At 46.8% G+C, this 20,679-nt stretch overlaps 2 protein-coding genes across 4 annotated transcripts in view; one reads left to right on the top strand and one right to left on the bottom strand.

The window, feature by feature from the left end:
• SHANK3 (SH3 and multiple ankyrin repeat domains 3) overlaps window positions 1–20,679 on the bottom strand; it is a 2,381,185-nt gene that overhangs the window by 285,861 nt on the left and 2,074,645 nt on the right. Inside the window, exon 19 of the mRNA XM_078677930.1 lies at window positions 12,051–12,131. Within this exon, the coding sequence (XP_078534056.1) occupies window positions 12,051–12,131 (81 nt within the window). The remainder of the gene's footprint in view (window positions 1–12,050; window positions 12,132–20,679) is intronic.
• LOC144820423 (uncharacterized) overlaps window positions 1–20,679 on the top strand; it is an 858,373-nt gene that overhangs the window by 601,199 nt on the left and 236,495 nt on the right. The gene's annotated exons all lie outside the window — the stretch shown is intronic.

Genomic DNA, 20,679 nt, shown 5'->3' with positions numbered 1-20,679 from the left:
GTCTTTTTGTGAACCTTTCAGCAATCAGAACACCTCTTGCATATGCTAGGTCGAAATTAAACTCTTAGATATTAGACAGAAGAGAAGATTTAAAGTATTCTAAATAACTTGTATCTAACACAAAAAGTCGGGAATGAGGGCACCTGTGTCTTAAGTATATTGCTGCTAGAAGAATAGTCCTGTGTTTATGGTTGTTGTTGGGCCTGGCCCTCTCTGAAGGGTCACTCCCAAACGTTTTGCCTTTTACGCTCCACTTTGTGCTGAATTTGTTTTTGTAGGACTTAGGGCTTTGTGCACTTTACCACTGCTAACCAATGATAACGTGTTTTTGCTCTCTCCCTAACACATAGAAACGCAGAGAAGGGTCAAGGCACCCAAGTCCTGCACTAGTCAAAATAGTCATATTTCACATTTTTCTCCATGTCAGGCTTAAAAGAAATGTCATATCGATATGAAGAGTAAATGGAGTAAAGTATCTCCCAGCATGTACAGTCATGACATTTGGTTCAACAAGAAAGAGAGGTTTCACATTACTTTTAAGACTGATATGGAGAAAAATGCTAAATATGTTGGTCACACTTGCTACGCCCTGAAGAACTCCCAGGTGAGACGAAACGCGTCGGCTGTCAAATGTGTGCTGTGCTCTTAAGAAACGACGATTGAATAAAGAATAAAGAATAAAATAAACTTTTTGGAAGAAAAGACTGACTTATACAGTGGTTTATTTGGGAGATACCATTTCTTTCAATCTTGGGATGGACTATGGACAATAATATCCGCTACTTATCAACTTATTTGTATGTTTGAGTGCAGAACCATTTGTGTTTAATCTCCCTAAAGCATGGTTACGTAGGCTTATACTCAATTGGCATGTTTAATTTACTTCTACGTCTCTTGTAGAGTGGTATACCATATACTCAGGGCCTGTAAATTAAATGCTACCAGTACTTGACTGGGAATGAGTGGTTGAAAAGTTTCAGTACTCCGTTCATCATCTTGTTGTGTTTGCTATGGTCACTCCAAGGGGCCAAGGGTATGCCCAGATGTGGGTGTCTTGCTCGCTGTGCCACTAGATTCAAGCTAGCCTGGCTGATGAGGGGTGATACCCTGAAACCGGTCCCAGGATGCTTGTTTCTGGTCCAGGGAAAACCTGGCCTGGCAGCTCGGGCTGGACTATTTCCATGAGGAGCAAGGTCAAGACTGATTTGCATATGGTAGGTCTAAACTAGAGTGGCATGGTGAGCAAAACAATGGATTCAACCCAGATCTCTTGACTGGGGGTGAGTGGTTGAAATGTTTCAGCACTCCGTCCATCATCTTGTTGTGTTTGCTAAGTTCAACCCATGGCCTGGGAGTTCGGGTTGGATTGGGCCCATGAGGACCTGGGTCAAGACTGATTGGCATATGGCTTGGTCTAACCTGGGGTGGCATGATGAGCATTGTCACCGAGAGCATAGGGGACTATAGGATCAGGGCTCCCCAGCGGCATCTGAACAAATAAGAAAGCCCCCACTGACCTGCCTGACTTCAAAATGTCGGCCGTTTGAGACAACCACAGGCTTCAATAACTCCGCGAGTGCCAGAGACGGCGTGCAAGGTTGATAATAAAGAGGGACGGAGCAACTACAAGACTGGGGCCCAGAAGAAAAAACAAGGGCAGTTCAATCCTCTCCCTAAGGGTTAAATAACAAAAGCTACACACCATTGGGGGGGACAGAGGAACAGACCTCACAACACATGCATTAAAGCTCCACTGGTGACAGCACATGTTGAGGTCATACCTTATCTGACTTGGTCTCTCTAGCAGCATTTGATGCAATGTGTCAGCAGGATCCCATACAGCTTGCACAGCGTCCCATCTGCCTCCTGTGTGCCTGGTGCCTTGTGGTTGCACATAGTCCCCCCTGAGCAAGACGATTCTACATCACCCTCCTCCAGGTAGCCATTTCCTTTTCCACCTCCTTCGATCTCTCCTTGCGTCTCCTCTAATGAGTCTGATCTTGGACGATGCCCCGTGGGAAGAAATGGATACTGTTTTGAACTTACCTGCGGATTTAACGGATGTGGATACCTACTGCGGAGCCCGAACAACCTTGGCGGATGCTGGCCCCTTGGCGTCACCTACTCATTCGGACATTTGACATTGTTTTCCGCGTCTCCCAGTTTGGTCTCCTTCCCTCCCACTCCTCTTTGATTCTCTTGATGCTAACTGCTGTAACTATGTATCCTGTAACTCCCTGTTTCAACTGATGTGGATACCTACAGCGGAGCCTGAACAACCTTGGCCGATGCCCGGTGGAGCTGTCCTATGCAGCTATAGAGGAGTCTGGCTCCTTGGCCGTCACATACCCAGACTGACATCTGACATTGTTTTACTCGTCTCCCCGTTTGGTCCCCTTCCCTCCCCCTCCTCCCTCCTCTGCGATTGTTTTGGATTCTAACTGATGTATCCTGTAACTCACTGATTGAACTGATGTAGATACCTACAGCGGAGCCTAAGAAACCTTGGCCGATGCCCGGTGGAGCTGTCCTATGCAGCTATAGAGGAGTCTGGGCCATTGGCCGTCACCTACCCAGCATGACATCTGACATTGTTTTATTCGTCTTCCCGTTCGGTCCCCTTCCCTCCCCCTCCTCCCTCCTCTGCGATTGTTTGTATTCTAACTGATGTATCTATGTATCCTGTAACTCACCGATTCAACTGATGTAGATACCTACTGCGGAGCCTGAGCAACCTTGGCCGATGCCCGGTCGAGCTGTCCTATTCAGCTATAGAGGAGTCTGGCCCCTTGGCCGTCACCTACCCAGCCGGTCATCTGGCATTGTCTTCCTCATCTCCCCGTTTGGGTCTCCTTCCCTCCCCCACCTCCTCCCTCTGTTTCTTTGATTCAAACTGTTGTAACTTTGTAACCGGTAACTCGCTGATCCAACTGATATAACTATGTAACCTGTAACTCGCTGATCTTCATGTAAAGCGCTCTGATACTTCCGGGTCTAGCCAGCACTATATAAAAACTTTGCAAATAAAACGATGGATTCAAACCAGATCTCTTGACTTGGGTGAGTTGTTGAAAAGTTTCAGCACTCTGTTCATCATTTTGTGTTTACCAGTGGGTTTGCAGCACTTATTGTGCACCTTAAATCATGTCCCAGGTCTGCCACAGCAGCCTGAATGCAGTTTTAATCTGCCATGTGGACTTGGCATTTAAATCCCCTTGCCAAGCCTTAAACTCCCCTTTTATTACATATAGTTAATCCCTACGGTAGGTCTTAGGAAACCCATAGGGTAGGGTGCTGTGTGATTAAAAGGCTGGGCATGTACTTTTAAGTTTTACATGTCCTGGTAGTAAAAAAAACTCCTATGTTAGTTTTTACTACTGTGAAACCTATCCCTCCCATAGAATAACATTGGGATTCCTTATTACATTTAATAAGTGTATTTTCCAATTAGGAGCTGATAGCAATGTCATGTTTGTTGTCTTTGGAATTGTGGTGAAGAGTCCTATTTAATGGTAAAGTCGGATTTTTTATCTCAATTCTAAAAATGCCACTTTTAGAAAGGCATTTTCTGCCCTTAGCCTTTTTGTGCCTGTAGCCTGGCCTGGGTCACATGACTGTGTGTAACTGACAGTGAGGCTTTGTGAATTCCTCCTAGACAGTCACACAATAGAGGGATTAGATGTGCCTGGATGGGTCATCTGCTGACAGGATAGGGGAGGAGCTGATAACAGCTCCACTTACAACTGAATAGCCTGTGCTCTGCCTTCACACACAGGGCCTAACGGCCGCACATTGTTGCTGCAGCCAGCTTGGAGCCACGGCAGGGAAGACAGGGAATTCCATGCACTTCAAAGCCACTGTCTTGAGGCTTCTAACATCTTCCAGAACCAGGGCACGAGGGTATAAAAGTAGGACCTCAGACACCACTCTTCAGTACACTTGTGGACCTGTGGATACTCCGCTAGGAAGAAGGATTGCTGTACGGCTTAAAGGACTGCCACTCTGCTGGACTGCTTCTGTAAAAGAACTGGTACCCTGCTGTGCTGACCCGCTGACTGCTGCCCTCTTGCCTGCGAAAGAAGAACTGGACCTGCAACTTCCTCTTGAACCCCAGAGTGACTCAAAGCGCTGTCTGCTGCCCTTCTCATCTGAGCCTCAGGGACATAAAACGCTCCGTAACATCCTGCACCAGCCCCTGGACCCAGCTGCAGCGAGTCCCTGACCCCCCCAAGAAGTGCCTCTCTAATCCTGGACCTTGGTGTGATTCAGTATTACATTTTACTCTATTCTTCTAACTTGATGTGGGATCTTTTGTGTGGTGTTGTCACTATTTTACTTTTCCAACTGTTGCAGAAATATTCTATACATTGCCTCTAAGTTAAGCCTGACTGATCTGTGCCAAGCTACCAGGAGGTTGAGCACAGGTTGATTTGGGGTTTGCTTGTACCCAGAGAAATCATGGGAACAGCTAGTTGAAGTGTTTTGCAGGTGCTAGCAGTTGATGCCCTTGTAGCGAAATTGTACCACTCTTTATGCAGCTTCTTTTCTATTTTAGAACATTCTATTTATGAATTACTCACAGAATTTTAGATAGTGTAATAGGCTCCCACAACAAACAGGAGTATTTTAGAAGTTCGCCATAGGTTGAAAATACATTGAAGCTACAAATAGCGACCAGTGTAATGATATATCCGGCCCTTGATTATTTATCTCTGTGAGGGGCATGTCAGAACACTTTTTGTTAAACGTGCATATCTCTTTCCCAAAAATGTATTGTGACTATCAGCTGCAAGGAATTAAAACATTCGTATTAAGTGGGGTGCTGCAGTCCTTTCACATTTCTTCACTTGAAAAAAAATGGAAGCAGATATGCATAAGGCCTACGTGAAAAAATTGGACTTCCAGGCAGTTAGGCTACTCCAAAATGTCATAGTGCACTGCTAATTCGTCCTGAAGTGCAAATTAGTCCCCAGTTCATTTTAAAAAATCTCAAAAAAGGTTGCCTAAACACCCAGCTTTGTTTGAGGTCAACAGTTTTCATTCATAAAATAAATGTTAGTCTGTTTTCTTGCTTTTTGCCTAGTATTTGAATAATCTTTCGATGGTGGATATATTCATTTTTCTTGAAACGTTTTCCTCGACTATTTAAATCGCAGCTTACGTTGTCAAGTACCAATATAACTCTTTTTGACACATGATCTACCCAGCCCCCCCTTGCTTGGAGGTACATTCAAACATGGATGACCAAGTATTGTGCATGCTCGTCTCCTTGACAGGAACAATGTATATGAGAGTTCAGTTTATCAGGAGATGCCACAAACAGAGGCTGGGGAACAGGGTGGAACTTTTCTTACATTTTCTAACATTTCCCTGTGGGCCACACTCCATAGCTAGTATAAAGCCAGAGGTGTTCTCGCCCTACTTTCGACAGTGCTGGGTCCCACTTTAACTCCTCCACGAGTTACTTCTGAAAAGTATCACTATTGCTGCAACAGTTCCCGGTTAGCGTGAAGGGTTTCTCTATAGAAGGGCCTGTGGGCAGTCTTCTTCTTATTAAGGTCTTTCTTGCTAAACGTGAATATTACTGAAGCCTTCAATGTTAAGAACTTCCCCACTGGCAAAGAGAATTCCTTAGCTGAATGATTAAGTATTGAAGAATCTAAAGAATATATCAATTACTACAGTGGGTCTACATTGCGCTGGAGCCTCTGGAGCCTGTTCTAGCTCTTCCCCTTGCACTCTTTATTGGAAAGACCATCATACCATGGCTACTCTTTATAAGGAACATCAGCCTAGATCAAGTCTAGAGCAAGAGCAAGTTCCATAGGGAAATGCAGATTCCTACACAGGCGTCAGACTCCACAAAGTTAAAAGGCTCTGCAAGCCCAAGCGGACTCCAAAAGCCCAGTTTCTCCAAGATAATATTATAGTACCACTACAGACTTCCACTGGCTCACATATTCACATAGATCTCTAACGTCTATCCCTAAATATGGTAACCATATTTAATTAAGTGTGCTTGTATTCTAAATAATCAGACGATGCACCTTTGAACAGATATCAGTCATTGTTACATGTTTGACCTTCGTAGACCTTGGAGAACACCATGTAGTCAGAATATTCAAACAGCACAAGCATGCCCTCCTAGCCCAGAGGCCTCTGGACACCAATAAACCTATCTCTAAACATCTATTTGGTCGAAATGAGAGTAGACAGATGAGCTGCCAAGACATTGTACTTGTGCCCTAAAGACTTTCTTAAATAGGAATGAGATCATGGAAAATTTGCCTCTTTATTCAGGGAATGGGATACATCATACCTGCACTGGTTTGCAACAGCATCAAATCAAAATGCATGTCCTTGACCTTCTGGTTCCTTAAGCGTAGATTCATGGACAGGACTTTTTTGATGAGGTTGAATGATGAGTTTCTCCTTCCTTTCATTCCCTTCCTCATACCCAAACTGCAGGTACCAAGTTGGTGAACAATCTTAATAGTGCTCATGTGGCACAACAAGACATGGTATCTGAATTTCTGCAAACACCCATCAACAGCATTCTCCCCTTTGTCCCAAGTTCTCAGAATAATGCAACCTAGCCGCTGAGTTCCTACAGTTTAGTTATCGATGACTGCCTCAGAAGGGTTGTGACATATTTGCTTCCTTAAATGTTGGTTGTTCCACCAACTCGACATACTAAAGAAAGTAAAATAGATTATGCGTTGGTGGCAAACAAGAATTTGAATCATGTTACCATCAAGACTTATGAGATTATTCTACACAGTCAACACATGGCCTCATCAGTTACCCAATATGCAGAGTACACACAGAAGTACTGTGAATTTACAGCAAAATATAATTTCAGAAAACACTTTTTCTTCTTCCTGGCTATCTCAGTCTACACATCCAGGATCACAACAATATCCTTATAGCTTTCACAGCCATTCAACCCAGTTCCAATTCAGGAAAGAGCTGACGAAACATGTCTTCAAATAATGCTGCATCTCAATGCCTAGACAGTTCCCATATTCTCTTTTATTTTTTGCATCCTCCTCACTCTGTGCCCTAGAAAGGCTCCCTGGTTGCATTCTTTCTCTTTTTTGCCCTGTACTGCATTCCGCTGCCTCTCTCTAGGTTTGCACTTTATAAATATCACATCCGGTCAGATGCAAAAGATTTCCTGAGAGGCCTACATAGAAAATTACTTATGGGAAATTAATGATTGCTTTTTTAGACTGATGTTGGGCCCTCACAAAACGATGTATTATAAGGAACTAAAATACTTGGCTTGGAGATTAATTTCTTTGTAACATTTAACTCAGACAGGAGGGTGAATGAGTTTCATGCTCATTTGGCTGATAAACCGTATTACAAGTTGTTAGACCTGTCATCCTTAGGGTGGTCTTCCCCGAAGCTTTTTGCCTGGTTCCACTTTTTGCTGTTTTTTGTTGACTGTAGGACTCTGAACACTTTACCACTGCTGACCCGTGCTAAAGTGCCAGTGCTTCCCCTAAACACAGTGACATTGATATATACCTGATTAGCATATTTTGTTTTCTCCTAAGTCCCTGGTAAAGCGGTATACCATACACATATGGCCGGTAATCTAAATGCTATTAGTGGGCCTGCAGCACTGGTTGTACCACCCACACAAGTAGCATTTAAAACCTGTCTCAGGCCTGCTATAGCAAAGCCTGGATGTGCAGTTTACTATCACTTCGACTTGGCATTTAAAACCAGTTGCCAACCCTTAAACTCCTCTTCCATTACACATATGTCACCCCTAAGGTGGGCCCTAGGTAGCCCTAAGGGCAGGGTGCTGTGCAAGTAAAAGGTAGGTCATGTACTTTTAAGCTTTACATGTCCTTGTAGTGACAAACAGCTAATTGTGTTTTTCACGACTGACACCCCTACTCCTGTCATAGGCTAGCATTGGGAATTCCTTAAAACACTTTAAAACTGTAATTCCTGATTAGAAAGGAGTAGCTGCATCATGTTTCATATCCTTGGAACAGTAATGATAAATCATCTTTACTGGTAAGGTTGGATTTAACATTACTATTTTAGAAATGCCACTTTTAGAAAGTGAACTTCAACTAGAGGGGGTAGGCCCAAAAACCAGTAGCTAGATGGGGCCTAGTTAATATGCACAACAAGAAATCTAGCTACCACTTTTTGTTGCTGTTCTCTACTTAAACAGACAAAGGACCCATACCTTAATTCATTGATCCTAGTTATTTATTCAACCACTTATTTTACTTTATTTCGTTTTTTCAAATATCCTATGTGTCTGAGATTGAGAAAACACTTTTTGTTTCAAATAAAAATACTTGACATAAATTAAACGCAAAATGAACAACAATACTTGAGACACATAGTGAACAACATTTCTTTTAGTACCCTTGTGATAATGTCCTCTATCTGTCGGGTGGGATCTTCCTTGATTTGTCAGTACCACTCCTGATTCTGGACTTAACTTCTACCCTCCGCCAGATACATTTATTTTGGCCAAACCACTACTGCACTGCCTTTATCGGCCGACTTGATGACTATTGAATGATCCTTTTTTAGATCTTGGATGACTTTCTGTTGTTGCAGTGTTAAATTATTTTTCATGAATTTCTTCTTGCCTTCCAGTTGGCTGATTGATGAAGAAACTACCTGTTCAAAGGTGGCAATTTCTTTGGGCATGTTATGGGAGGGGGGAACAAATTTTGACTTGTTGGCCAACCCGACAGTTAGAGGACATTATCACAAGGATACTAAAAGAATTGTTGTTCATTATGTGTCTCATGTATTGTCGTTCATTTTGTGTTTAATTTATGTCAAGTATTTGTTTGAAACAAAAAGTGTTTTCCCAATCTCAGACATATATAATATTTGAAAAAAATGAAAAAATCAAAAATAAGTGGTTGAATAAATAACCAGGACCAATGAATTACGGTATGGGTTCTTTGTCTGTTGTGCACTTTTAGAATGTGGGCCTTTCTCTGCTGTTACTGCTTTGTGTGCCTGCCTTGCAGCCTGTCTCTAATACACGTCTGAGGTGGGTGACAGCTACACTTTGTGCTTTCCCTCTAGACAGCCACAGACACAAGAAGGTTGGGTGTGACAGGGAACTCATCTGCATTCTGATAGCTCTTCCTGAGCAGGGAGAGGGAGCAGCCACTTACACAACCTGTTTCCCACACTAACAGCTAATTACTCCCCACAGATAGCCTGGCAGACAAGGCCGGGATGAAAGGGGACCTGTGCACTTCAAGGGCTGGCTCTGAATTCACCCCCACTTCAAAGGCACATTTGGGTATAAGTACTGGGGCTCTGACCTTACCAAGAGAGTACACTACTGGACCTGTGAAGAACTCTGCAAGGAGTAAAGACTGCTGTGCTAAAAGTATTGTCACTCTTCTTGACTGACTGTTCTGAGGGAACTGCGTCTCTGCTTTGCTGAGCTGCCCTGCTTCCTGCTGCTTTCTGCCCTGCTGAGGACAAGGACTAGATCTATCTCACTTGAACCCAGAGTGACTCCAAGGGCCTGCTCCCTGTTCTGAAGTCTCAGGGCCATCAAAGATTTCCTACAACCCTGCTGCTGTTGTGGACTCCGCAATCCGTGAGCCCTACAGTGCCTGAGGTGCCAATCCAGTCGCGTGCCTCAGAAGTGGTTTCTGGAACTGTTTTTTTCTTAAAAATCGACGCAGTGACAACTGCGTTGATTGGAACTCGATGCATTACCCTTTGACGCTAGAGCTGATCGATGAAATAGTCTTGATGGATTGCACAGCTCAACGACGGACAGCATGGCTTGGCAACAATGCAGCGCCCGCATCGTAAAGGGGTTCAACAATGAAGCCTTTATCGACTGCACGGATTGGCGATGGCGCTTCGCCTTCATCCACGTGATCGATGCAGCGCCTCTTCAACTCTTTCCATTGAGTCTTTGACATGGACCCTTGCTCCATCCAAGGTACTTTGTCAGTGGGACCTGTCTGAGTCCTGTCCATCGCAGTTGACCTCAATTTTGGATTTACCCCGGTCTAGAATTACCTCAAATAACAGTTTAGCACTATTGACTTTAAAGCCCTATTTTTAATGTATTCTTTAAAAACTCCTAACTCCGGTTCTACAAATTGAACTTTTGTCATTTTGGTCTTGATTTACTCATTAAATTATTGTCTACTTTTTTTTAACCTGTGTGGAGTTTTTTGTGGTGTTTTCATTGTGTTACTGTGTGAGTGTGTTGCACAAATACTTTACACATTGCCTCTTGAGATAAACCTTACTGCTCTCTGCAAAGCTACCAGAGGGTGAGCACAGGCTATCATTTAGTGTGTATCTAGCTTACCCTGACTAGGATTGTGGTCCCTGCTTGAACAGGGTGCATACCTCTGCCAAGTAGAGACCCAGTTTCTACCACAAGTTATATAATAAGAAGTACCCATTTGCAGTCACCTGACGGTCAAAATTGAAAGCAATTTCTAGAATTTACATTAACCAAAATGTCTTCTTACCAGTTATCTTCAAATACCTATCCAGCTGGGAAAAAAACATCAACCCATTAGACGTCAAAAGTCTATTATGTTGAAAGGAATTTGTGTTAACATCATGGTTGTTTCTAGTTTATGGCATGGCCAAAAAAGAATGTTTTAGCAAAAAATGTTAAAACTTAGGCTACCTCATCTTTGCTGTTGCAAAATGTAACAGGCAATTACAGGGCTGAGTTAGCACACACGCCACGAGGGAAAAATTCACAGCAGCATATTTTCTGGCTCAAATCTGTAAAGAAGCACCATGGAAAGGTTTAAAAATGTTGTCCCATCACTATTGTCTGGGCAGTGATGCCAGATGGACACTCAATTAGGCTTGGTGGTATTGAAATTATGTTCAAATGAAGATAATCTTTATATACGTTCTAAGGTACTTATTGCTTGTTATTTTATTTAAAAACAGTATTCAAAATACAGGAGAAAATTATGTTCCTTTAAATATATTTTGCTAACATAGGCCTCATATATAACCAAACAATCACTAAGAGGTCGGTTTACTTACTATAATTGATTAGAATTTGACCAAGATAGGGATTTGAGAGTGATACTCTGTTATCATGGCAATGAATGGACAAAGAAACAAGACTCTAAAGCAAAAAAAGTATTAATATGATAACATTAACTATTTTACCAGAGGCCCCCTCCTTGACATCTTTATTTACAGGTAAATTACGTAATTTTCTCAAGCATGAGTATTCTTTCCAGATTTCTGTGATCCATGCAGCCTCCCCAGTTTTAAAAAATGTGAACAAAATATAATTGCTAAAAAGTCAAAATGCTTAGCACCAATCCCTTACCTCACACAGCTTCTGTCCATATTTCAAAAGTGTCAGTCGTGGTACACTCAAGGGTCCCACAAGTAAATTTTTTAAAGTTTCGAAAAGTGTTTTCCTGGCTCCTCCAAGATCACTGAGATGATTTTTTTTATCATATGAGTCTGGTATACCCAAACTTGAAAGCTACTTTTACAGGTAGGTAATCTTTCTTTTGCCTCTGTTATGTGTTCGTGACTGTGTTTATCCATGTGACGTGTGTCTGCGTTTATTAATGTGATGCCCCTATTCATCTGAATTTCATTTCTTTTTATGCCTCTCTGATTACCCACTCAGTGCCTCTCTGATTATTCACTCTGTGCCGATAAGTGTGTCCATATGATATTTATGTAAACACTCGATGGATGTGTCCTGTTTACATCTATGTAATGTGTGTATGTGCATACACCTCTCGTCTATCATTATACATGATGTCTATGTACCTCTGCGCTTGTCTCTGTGATGTTCATGTCCATACACTGTATGATTGTCCATGCATGTGAGCATGTATGTTTGACCTTGGTCCTCTGTCATCATTCGTGTAAAGTTCAGGTGCAGACTGAGTTCACATGCCTTTCTGTCCATGTTCCTCTGTGTTCTACATGTGAATCATATGTGCATGCTGTTTATCTATGTCCTGGCCCTTGTCTATTTTACAACCACCCATCAAATCCCCCGTGCATCATGCATTTCTTACCCAACTCCTCCAGCTCAGCCGTCATGGACTTGGAACGCAGGGTCAGAGTCGTGCTGGGCGCCCTCTTGGGAGGAGGTGGAGCTGAAAGGAAAAGAGAAGGTACTTTGGATTTCTTCTCCAACAGTTTACGCGGGGTCACCAGGGGCATATACCATTTCTTCTCTACGGCCTGTATCTCTTCATACTGCCGTGAGGAGGAGTCACACTGCTGTAGCATTCTATTCAGGTTGCGGTTAGAAGGATTTTTTTTCATGGTTAGGGTAGGAAAACCTCCCAGTTTCCCCGCTGAGCCGAATGGTCCAAACAAAGTTTTTGAGTGTGACCATGAGGCACCATCGGAGGATCAGAGAGCCTTGTTCGTCATGGTGCAGCCCACTCCATAAACCCACTCCCTGCACCCTTCTGGGTTTAGCATCTTAGAAGGTTAGTGTAAAGGAAGCTTCAAGCAGTGTTCATTTAAATTTTAAGGCGCTTCCTCCGACTAGTGTGTGAGACTGTCAGGGTTTCCCATGGTGTTTCTTGTTCTGCATTGGCCATGAGTGTGATTGAAGGCTCGGGAAGGTCCTATACACTTTGGCTATGGAAAGCATGTCTCCTCAGGCAAGAAACATAAGTGAACCACCCTCATTTCATGTTCCTGGCCACACTGCTCCATGAAGCTTGTAATGAGATCCTGCAACGTCTATGCCACAAATCACACTCCCCGGACTGGCGGCATCCCATGACAAACCAGTTCAGCAAACTCAAGGTCCCACTTCAAGGCCTAGAGCTACATATAGTGCAGCAGCAGCAGCAGCAGCAATTAGTATAAGAGAAAGAGACACTTCACAAGCCGTCCTCAAATCGTAATAAAAGTCTGAAAGCAGGGGTGAGACAGCGGGTGAAGGAAGAATGGAAGGTCGAGGTTGGCAGACACAAGGGATCGTCCATCAGTCCTCTTTTGCAATATTTGCAATGCAGGTGTTCATGGTAACATTTTGACATGGGGGCCTTCTGCTCTCGCTTACATTATCTTTTCCTGTTTGGCCTAATTTCATTCTCAGTCTCTCTTTGTTGCAATCCTTCTTCACCGACCTCCTGTGCGGTTACGTGTCTCTTGTTTTCTCAATATCTTCTATATTCATCCTCTCTGCCTTGCTCTCTCTTCGGCTCTTTTGACTTCATCATTTCTGTTCCTCATTTTTGATCAACTGCCTATATTCTTTTCCCTCTTTTTGTGTGGATTGCCTAAGTTGCTGCTTACTTCGAGCCTGTACTGGTGAATGGCAGATCGTCTTCAATCTCTAACTTCACTCTCATTTCTCTTCCACTGGTGTTCTTATGTAGGCGCCTGTCTGACTCTCTGCCACTCTTCTGCCAAGAACTCTCATTGCTTGTGGCCTCTCTTGGTGGTGTTTTGTGTCTCTCTGCGTAGCTCGCTTGTTCTACATCTCTCATGATGGTAGTATGTCTCTGCGATGTTTTTTTTTCTTTTCCTTGTGCATGTCTGTCTGTCTAGCTCGCTTACTCTCTATCCTCTCCTGATCACAATATATCCGTCTGTCTCACGTGCCCTTTTTTCCCCTCTGTTTTTGCCCTCTCTGTTTCTCGGCTGATTTTTCTTTCTCTCAGTTCTTCCTGAACAATATAGGATGCAACGCGCTGCCGTTTCCTTGGCAACCAGTGCTTCAGCTGGAGCTGCCTGTGCTTCTGTCGAGACCCCACTCGGGGCGTCTCCAGCACGGGGGATGAGCTTTCACGGGCCCTGATTATCTGCAGTGATTTGTGTGAAGAAGGAAGACCTGTGCTTGGCGAGGGAGCTGCATTCCGAGATGCAGGGCGCGAAGGAAGGTGTGCGGGTCCCGTGGAGCATCCGATCCGGACCGTTCTCCCTTCCAGAGCTCAAGAGCCCCGGCAGTGCAGAGACGCGGGTGGGGATAGTGCTGTTTGCTGCTACAGATAATCAGTGATGGGTGCAAGCTTCCCGCCGCACGTGCGCACGCACAGCCATCCTCCTCTGCCAAGAACCGTCTCACTCAGACGGGGGTGCGAGCCGGGGACACACCTCCAGAGAAGATGCACGCAGGGTGAAAGGCAGCGCTTCAAGGCGGCGGAAGACGAAGCCCGTCGATTCCAAAATCCACAGCAGACGCCGGGCTGATCCGCCGAGCAGAGATTGCGTCTCTGCAGAGACACCTTAATTACCGCTCTGACTGACACTGCTGCCACCACTGCCGCCTCCGCATCCGCGCCTTGTGGATTCCACGGCAGTCTTCCAGGGACTCTGCTCTTCCTCCCCGTCTCTCCGCGTACGTGTTGCTCAGGCAGCCCCCTGGCGGCAGCCAGGGCCACCCATCTTCCTCTGCCCCCGCTCAGTGGCATTCAGCTCTGGCGGAGGGTGGCAGCCGCGCAGGTCCACCGGGCACAGAGTGCGGCGCATATGCCAAATCACGGCCGAGTCCCAGGGGGAGGGCGCACCTCCATCTCTCCCCAGCCGGCGGCGCTGCGCTCAGCGGACGCTCTCCTCACACCGCGCCAGCCTCTCCCTGCAGCTCTTGGCAAGTGTCGGCAAGTTCTCAGTACTCTGGTGGTGATGGCATCGGATGAAAGAGGCACACACTTCTCCATCCCCTCTGCAGACTCCTCCCGAGCTCCCTCCCCTCGCCCCTATGTCCCTCCTCCCCTCACAGATCTCACTCCCCCTGCCATCTGGGACTGGTGAGAGACGGACAGCATGTGGCAGCCCAACGCGGCGCACGAGGCACCTGTTTCTGCGCATCCTAGCGCCCCTAATTACGGGCACAGCAAGGTACAACAGCCCATGACCAACATCCACACACATACTACATGCTGTACCACGCCTCCCGCCAACATGCAAGTGCACATTATACCAAGCAGGCAGCAATCAGCTCTTCCCTCTGGCCTTACACATAAACATCCCTGTGGTGGGAAGGGAAACAAGGTCGGTTACACTGCTCTAAGGGCCTGTTCTCAAGCCTATCTTCAATGCCCCATGGAAGAGTTGGAAGTACCGGTTATACCAGTGGTTGGCACTGTTTCTCCTCCTTCTCAGGCTCAGGGTATTGATCATTGAGAAGGGCTGGCCAGTACTCCCTTGATTCTACCGTGGTACCCATGACCCGGCCTTACTCAAGATGGTAAGAGGTTTGGGCCCAGTAATGATACAGGCAATACATACGAATGCATCATTTGACGAAGCGAGGGTACAATACACTGGATTTCGTGGAACGAAGTAGTCTAAAACGGAAGACAGACGATACAATAGTATCTCCAAGGAAAAATACACTTATAGTAACTAGCAGCGAATAGCCGCCTTAACATATTTTCTGAATCTTAAATTAGCCTACAATGGCGTGGCACAGATATCTGGATCTTGTTCCAATGAATAGGAGGAAAACTGAAAAAGCACTTGCACTTTTGTTCACTCTGGTACCCTGCAACTTAAAAAAAAATCCTGACTACCAGACTATAAATATCTGTTCGGTGGGTATGGGCAGACGTTGTTCTGAAAAAGTGAATGTTCTCATACACGGATTGGTAAAATGTACACATAGGCCCAAATTACAAGGGCCATGGAGCAGGTATAAGATAAAAAAAAAATTCAATATCTTTTTATTATAGGCAAAGCAACAATGAAAGCAACTTTTCACTGTCTCATACATCAAGTGCTGCACCAGTGAAGGGACCTGCCTGTCACACTGAGACTCTGCCTCCCATATCTGCCCCCCGAGCATTAGTCTCCTGCTTCCAAGGGGGAATCACAGGCATCGATACAGTGCACTGATCCATTGACCTCCATAGTTATATCTGGAATGCACCCTATCTGTGTGATTTTCTCCCATTTCTTGGGGCAGTCCTTGCTTTCATATGTCACTTTTTTAGCCAGCATTCACCAATCCATATCTCTTATCCAGGTTTCAATGTCCAGTAGAGCCCCGGCCCCCCACTATCAGGAGATATTTCTCTTTGATACACTCAGACATAAAATTGTGTTCGAGGCATGTGGGCTGCTGAATTCATATCTATAGCATAGATAGCCGCCTAGTGTTGGGTCCGGATGATTGCACATTGTTGTCCTGGAAGAGTCTTCGAAGTATCACGAGATAGGTGGCTCCTCCCCTGGACTACAGTGCGCATGGGCATCGACTCCATCCCCAGATTGTTTTTTTCCGCCATTGGGTTCGGATGTACTTTCGTTCTCTCCAGTTCGGAATCGACAATACACTTTCTCGAGGCCAAAAGGCCTTTTTCTCGTATCGTCGGTATTGTTTGCCTTCGGTGCCCGGTTCTGTTCAGACTCGCCTCCCGAGTTTGACATCCAGGGAGTCGCGTGACTCTTTGGTGCTCGAGGCCCAGTCGGCGCAGCAAGACCCTCGACGACGCGACATGGAACGGAGCCCGTTCAAGAAGTGTCCCGTGTGCGGATCGAAGTACCCACACATCGACGTCCACCCGGTGTGCAACAAGTGCCTGTCGCCGGACCACAATGAAGCCAACTGTATGGCTTGTTCACGGTTTCGTTCGAAGAAGACGATTCGGCTTTGGCGCGCGGCGCGCATGGAGGCCCGGCAGTCGGCCCCGGCACCAGTGGACATCTTCGACAGCGGAGAAGCTGACGAACACGATGTTCAGCTGCAGATTTCACCTCCAGCGGAAGAAATCGACTACTACTATCAAGTGGATGTCGAAGGCCTACCCGTACAAGAAGTCGTCGACGAGGTAGGAGACGACGATGAGGCCTATGGGGCCATGGAAGATAGCTCAGAGGAAGAGCTATGCCCCGTTCGAACACTTACGAAGGCTCAGGTCGAGGGATCGCCTATCGGCCTTACCCAAGACCTTCTACCAAAATCCACGGCCCGCCTCCCGGCCCGGCTACGGACACTTTGACGGAGCCGCCATTACCAAAAACAAAACCGAAAGTGAAACCTTCGGTGTCCGCACTACCAAAAGTGGTTCAAGCGCCTTCAAAACCAAAACCTTCTGCTCCACCGTCGACACCCTCGTCTTCCGAGGTGTCGGAACAACCCAGGCCGAAGAAGCCTGTCGACCCGGCGAAGTCAGTGAAATCCGTCCAGCCAAAGCAGACCAAGGGCGTCGAGCAGAAGTCCAAGAAGGGCGTCGAGCCACAGTCGAGCAAGGGCGTCGAGCCGAAGTCCAGAACGGGCGTCGAGCCGGAGCCAGGCAAAGGCGTAGAGCCGAGGGCCACAAAAGGCGTCGAGCCGAAGACCAGCAAGGGCATCGAGCCAAAGACTGGTGCCCCAAAAGCAGTTACCCAGGACGCCGACACGATCAAGCCTCGGCCCGAACAGCCCAAGTCATCGACGCTCGAGTCTTCACACGTTGGTGGACCAACATCGTCTGTCGTGTCGACAAAGCCGTCCGCTTCCTTCACGAAGCAGGTCTCGGACTCCCTGAAGCGTATCAGGGACAAGGCTTCAGCGGAAGACCCCAATGCACCTTCCGCACCGAAGCAGTCGGTCCCCACCTCCAAGTCATCGACGCCAATCCTCTTCACGTTGCCGCCAAAGGTGGCACCGAAGGCCTTCGCACCACGGGCGGCGCCCCAAGCGAACTTGCAGAGTGCTGCAGGGTCGAAGCCTACTCTCCCGGCTGGGGGCTTGAAGCATCGACCACCATTAATGGAGGAACAGTCGGAGCGTTTCATCGATGCCGACACAGGGAAGCTTACGCTTTACAAACGGAAAATTACTGCGACGGCGCCTTTGGAGTCATACACCATTCCTCTAAAGCGCAAAAAGCCTGCTTCGGATTTACCGGTCTTGGTCGAACCACTGGCTCCTCGGACTCAGAGAGTTGCCACGCCCTCGCCAACTTATTCGGATGCCGAGGATGCTGGGGATCAAGACGAGGAATACAGCTTCCCGGCCCACACAGATCCTGATGAACAACAGGACGCATGGGTGGACACAGGAGACCAGGGGGATCAGCAACCCACCCTTGATCCTCAGATATACAATGTCAAGACCTCTCCCACTGAGGATTCCGCGGCATTCAATGCCTTGATTGAGAGGGCGGCAAAGAACCACGACGTTGAACTGCATGCTGACCCTGTGGAGGTGGACTTCCTCTTTGACACTTTTTCAACAGCTGAAAAGACTGTGAAAACTCTCCCAATGCTAAAAGGGGTCCTCAAAAATGCTGCGGACATCTTCAAAGAGCCCACACGGGCAAGGGTGGTCAACTCTAGAATTGAGAAAAAATACCGACCGGCACCTGGCGATCCCACCTACATCAAGGGCCAGTTGCCATTGGACTCCCTGGTCGTTTCTAATGCCCGCTAAAGGGCGAATTCGCAGACCACTGGTGAAGCTCCTCCCCCGGACAAAGAGTCCAAAGTGCTGGAAGCATCGGGAAAGAGAGTAGCAGCTCAGGCGGCCAATATCTGGCGTATCTCTAACACGCAGGCACTCTTGGCTCGGTATGACAGGGCACACTACGACACACTAGAGACCCTGTTGCAACATCTCCCAGACCAATATAAGGAGGCTGCGGAGATGCTTATCCAGGAAGGGAAGCTCATCTCCAACGCTTCAATTAAGTGTGCACTAGACATTGCGGACACTGCAGCCAGGGCGATTAACACCAGTGTGATGTTAAGACGTCAGGCATGGCTCCGAATCTCCGGATTTAAGCCTGAGATCCAAACTACCATCCTCAACCAGCCAGTTAACCCTGACAGATTATTTGGTCCTGAGGTGGTTACCACCTTGGAAAAAATAAAAAAGGATACCGAGACTGCGAAGTCCATGGGAGCTCTCCAATCCCAACAGTTTCGGGGGAGCACTTTTCGTCGCTCAGGCAATAGGGGTGTTTCCAGAGGCCAAATGTCCCAGCAAACACAATTCAATAAAGATGGTCCGCAATCCTCTTACCACAAACAAAATAGAGGAGGTTATCGAGGCTACAACGCCAAGGGCAGAGGCAGGGGCAACAACAACTCCCGTTCCTCCGCCTCCAACAAACAGTGACGCCCTGTCACTGCCCACAGACCATTCCACACCTGTCTGGGGGAGACTCAAGCAGTTCCTGCCAGTCTGGAAATCCATCACCACAGACAGGTGGGTCAGGAAACTTATCCAGTTCGGTTATTGTTTGGAGCTCACATCCACTCCACCCAACATACCACCAAAACACCATCCTATGTCCACAGATCATTTGCACTTATTGCAGCAGGAGGTTCTTGTCATGCTGCAAAAGGGCGCTATAGAACTCGTGCCAGTGGAGGAAGTAGGCACAGGAGTGTACTCCCTGTACTTCTTAATCCCGAAGAAGGACTGGTCCCTCAGGCCTATTCTCGACCTCCGGCCCCTAAACCAATACATTCTCTCAGAACACTTCCACATGCTAACGCTGCAGCAAGTTCTTCCGTTACTCACTCAGGGGGACTTCTTCGCAACCTTGGACCTCAAGGATGCTTACTTCCACATTCCACTCCATCCATCACACAAAAAATACCTCAGATTCACCATTCAAAATCGGCATTATCAATTCAAGGTCCTTCCTTTCGGAGTGACCACGGCCCCCAGAGTGTTCACCAAATGTCTAGCGACAGTGGCGGCACACCTCAGGAGACAAAACATACATGTCTACCCTTATCTGGACGACTGGCTGGTTTAGGCAAAGTCGGCCCAGCAGTGCGCCGCCGACATGTCCCACACCATTCACCTTCTTCACGGTCTGGGCTTCCCCCTAAACTATCCAAAGTCGCACCTTCAGCCGGCCCATGTGCGGCAATATCTAGGTGCAACAATCAATACTCTGGCAGCCACGGCTCAGCCGACTTCAGTGCGGATCAACAACATCCAGTCGCTAATCCAAAAGTTCAGACCGCAACACTCGCTTCCTGCGAGAGTGTTCATGCAGTTGATAGGCATGATGGCCTCCTGCATTTTCATAGTCCCGCACACGAGGTTACATATGCGTCCGCTCCAGGAATGCTTGGCGCATCAGTGGAATCAGGCTCAGGGGCAGTTGAAAGACCTAGTGTTGGTCACCGGTCGGGCATACAACTCTCTGCATTGGTGGAATCCACACAACCTTTGCAAGGGCCGACCGTTCCAAGAGCCTGTCCCACAGATCATCCTGACGGTGGACGCGTCTCTCCAGGGATGGGGAGCTCATGTACTCCACTACACAGTGCAGGGACTATGGGCAATGCAGCAAAAGAAGATGCACATCAACTACCTAGAACTGATGGCAATCTTCATGGCACTGAAAGCATTCAAAGTACATCTGTGCGACAAGGTCGTGTTGATCCGGACGGACAACATGACGGCCATGTACTACATCCAGAAGCAGGGAGGTACACACTCTCCACAGTTGTCTCATCTGGCTCAGAGCATGTGGAAGTGGGCCATTCAGAGGAACATCTTCCTCATGGCGGAACACCTCCCGGGCACAGACAATCAAATGGCGGACCTGCTCAGCAGGTACAGCCACCAAATGCACGAGTGGGAGATACATCCATCAGTACTCCGCCCGTACTTCCAGCAGTGGGGTCATCCGCAGATAGACCTGTTCGCCACAAGGGAAAACGCAAAATGCCAAAGCTTTGCCGCCAGGTTCCCTCACCCACAGTCGCAAGGCAATGCGATATGGATGAACT

Source organism: Lissotriton helveticus, chromosome 1_1, assembly GCF_964261635.1.
Source record: "Lissotriton helveticus chromosome 1_1, aLisHel1.1, whole genome shotgun sequence".
Taxonomy (NCBI): Eukaryota; Metazoa; Chordata; class Amphibia; order Caudata; family Salamandridae; genus Lissotriton; species Lissotriton helveticus.
This window is presented reverse-complemented; position numbering and strand designations above follow the sequence as displayed.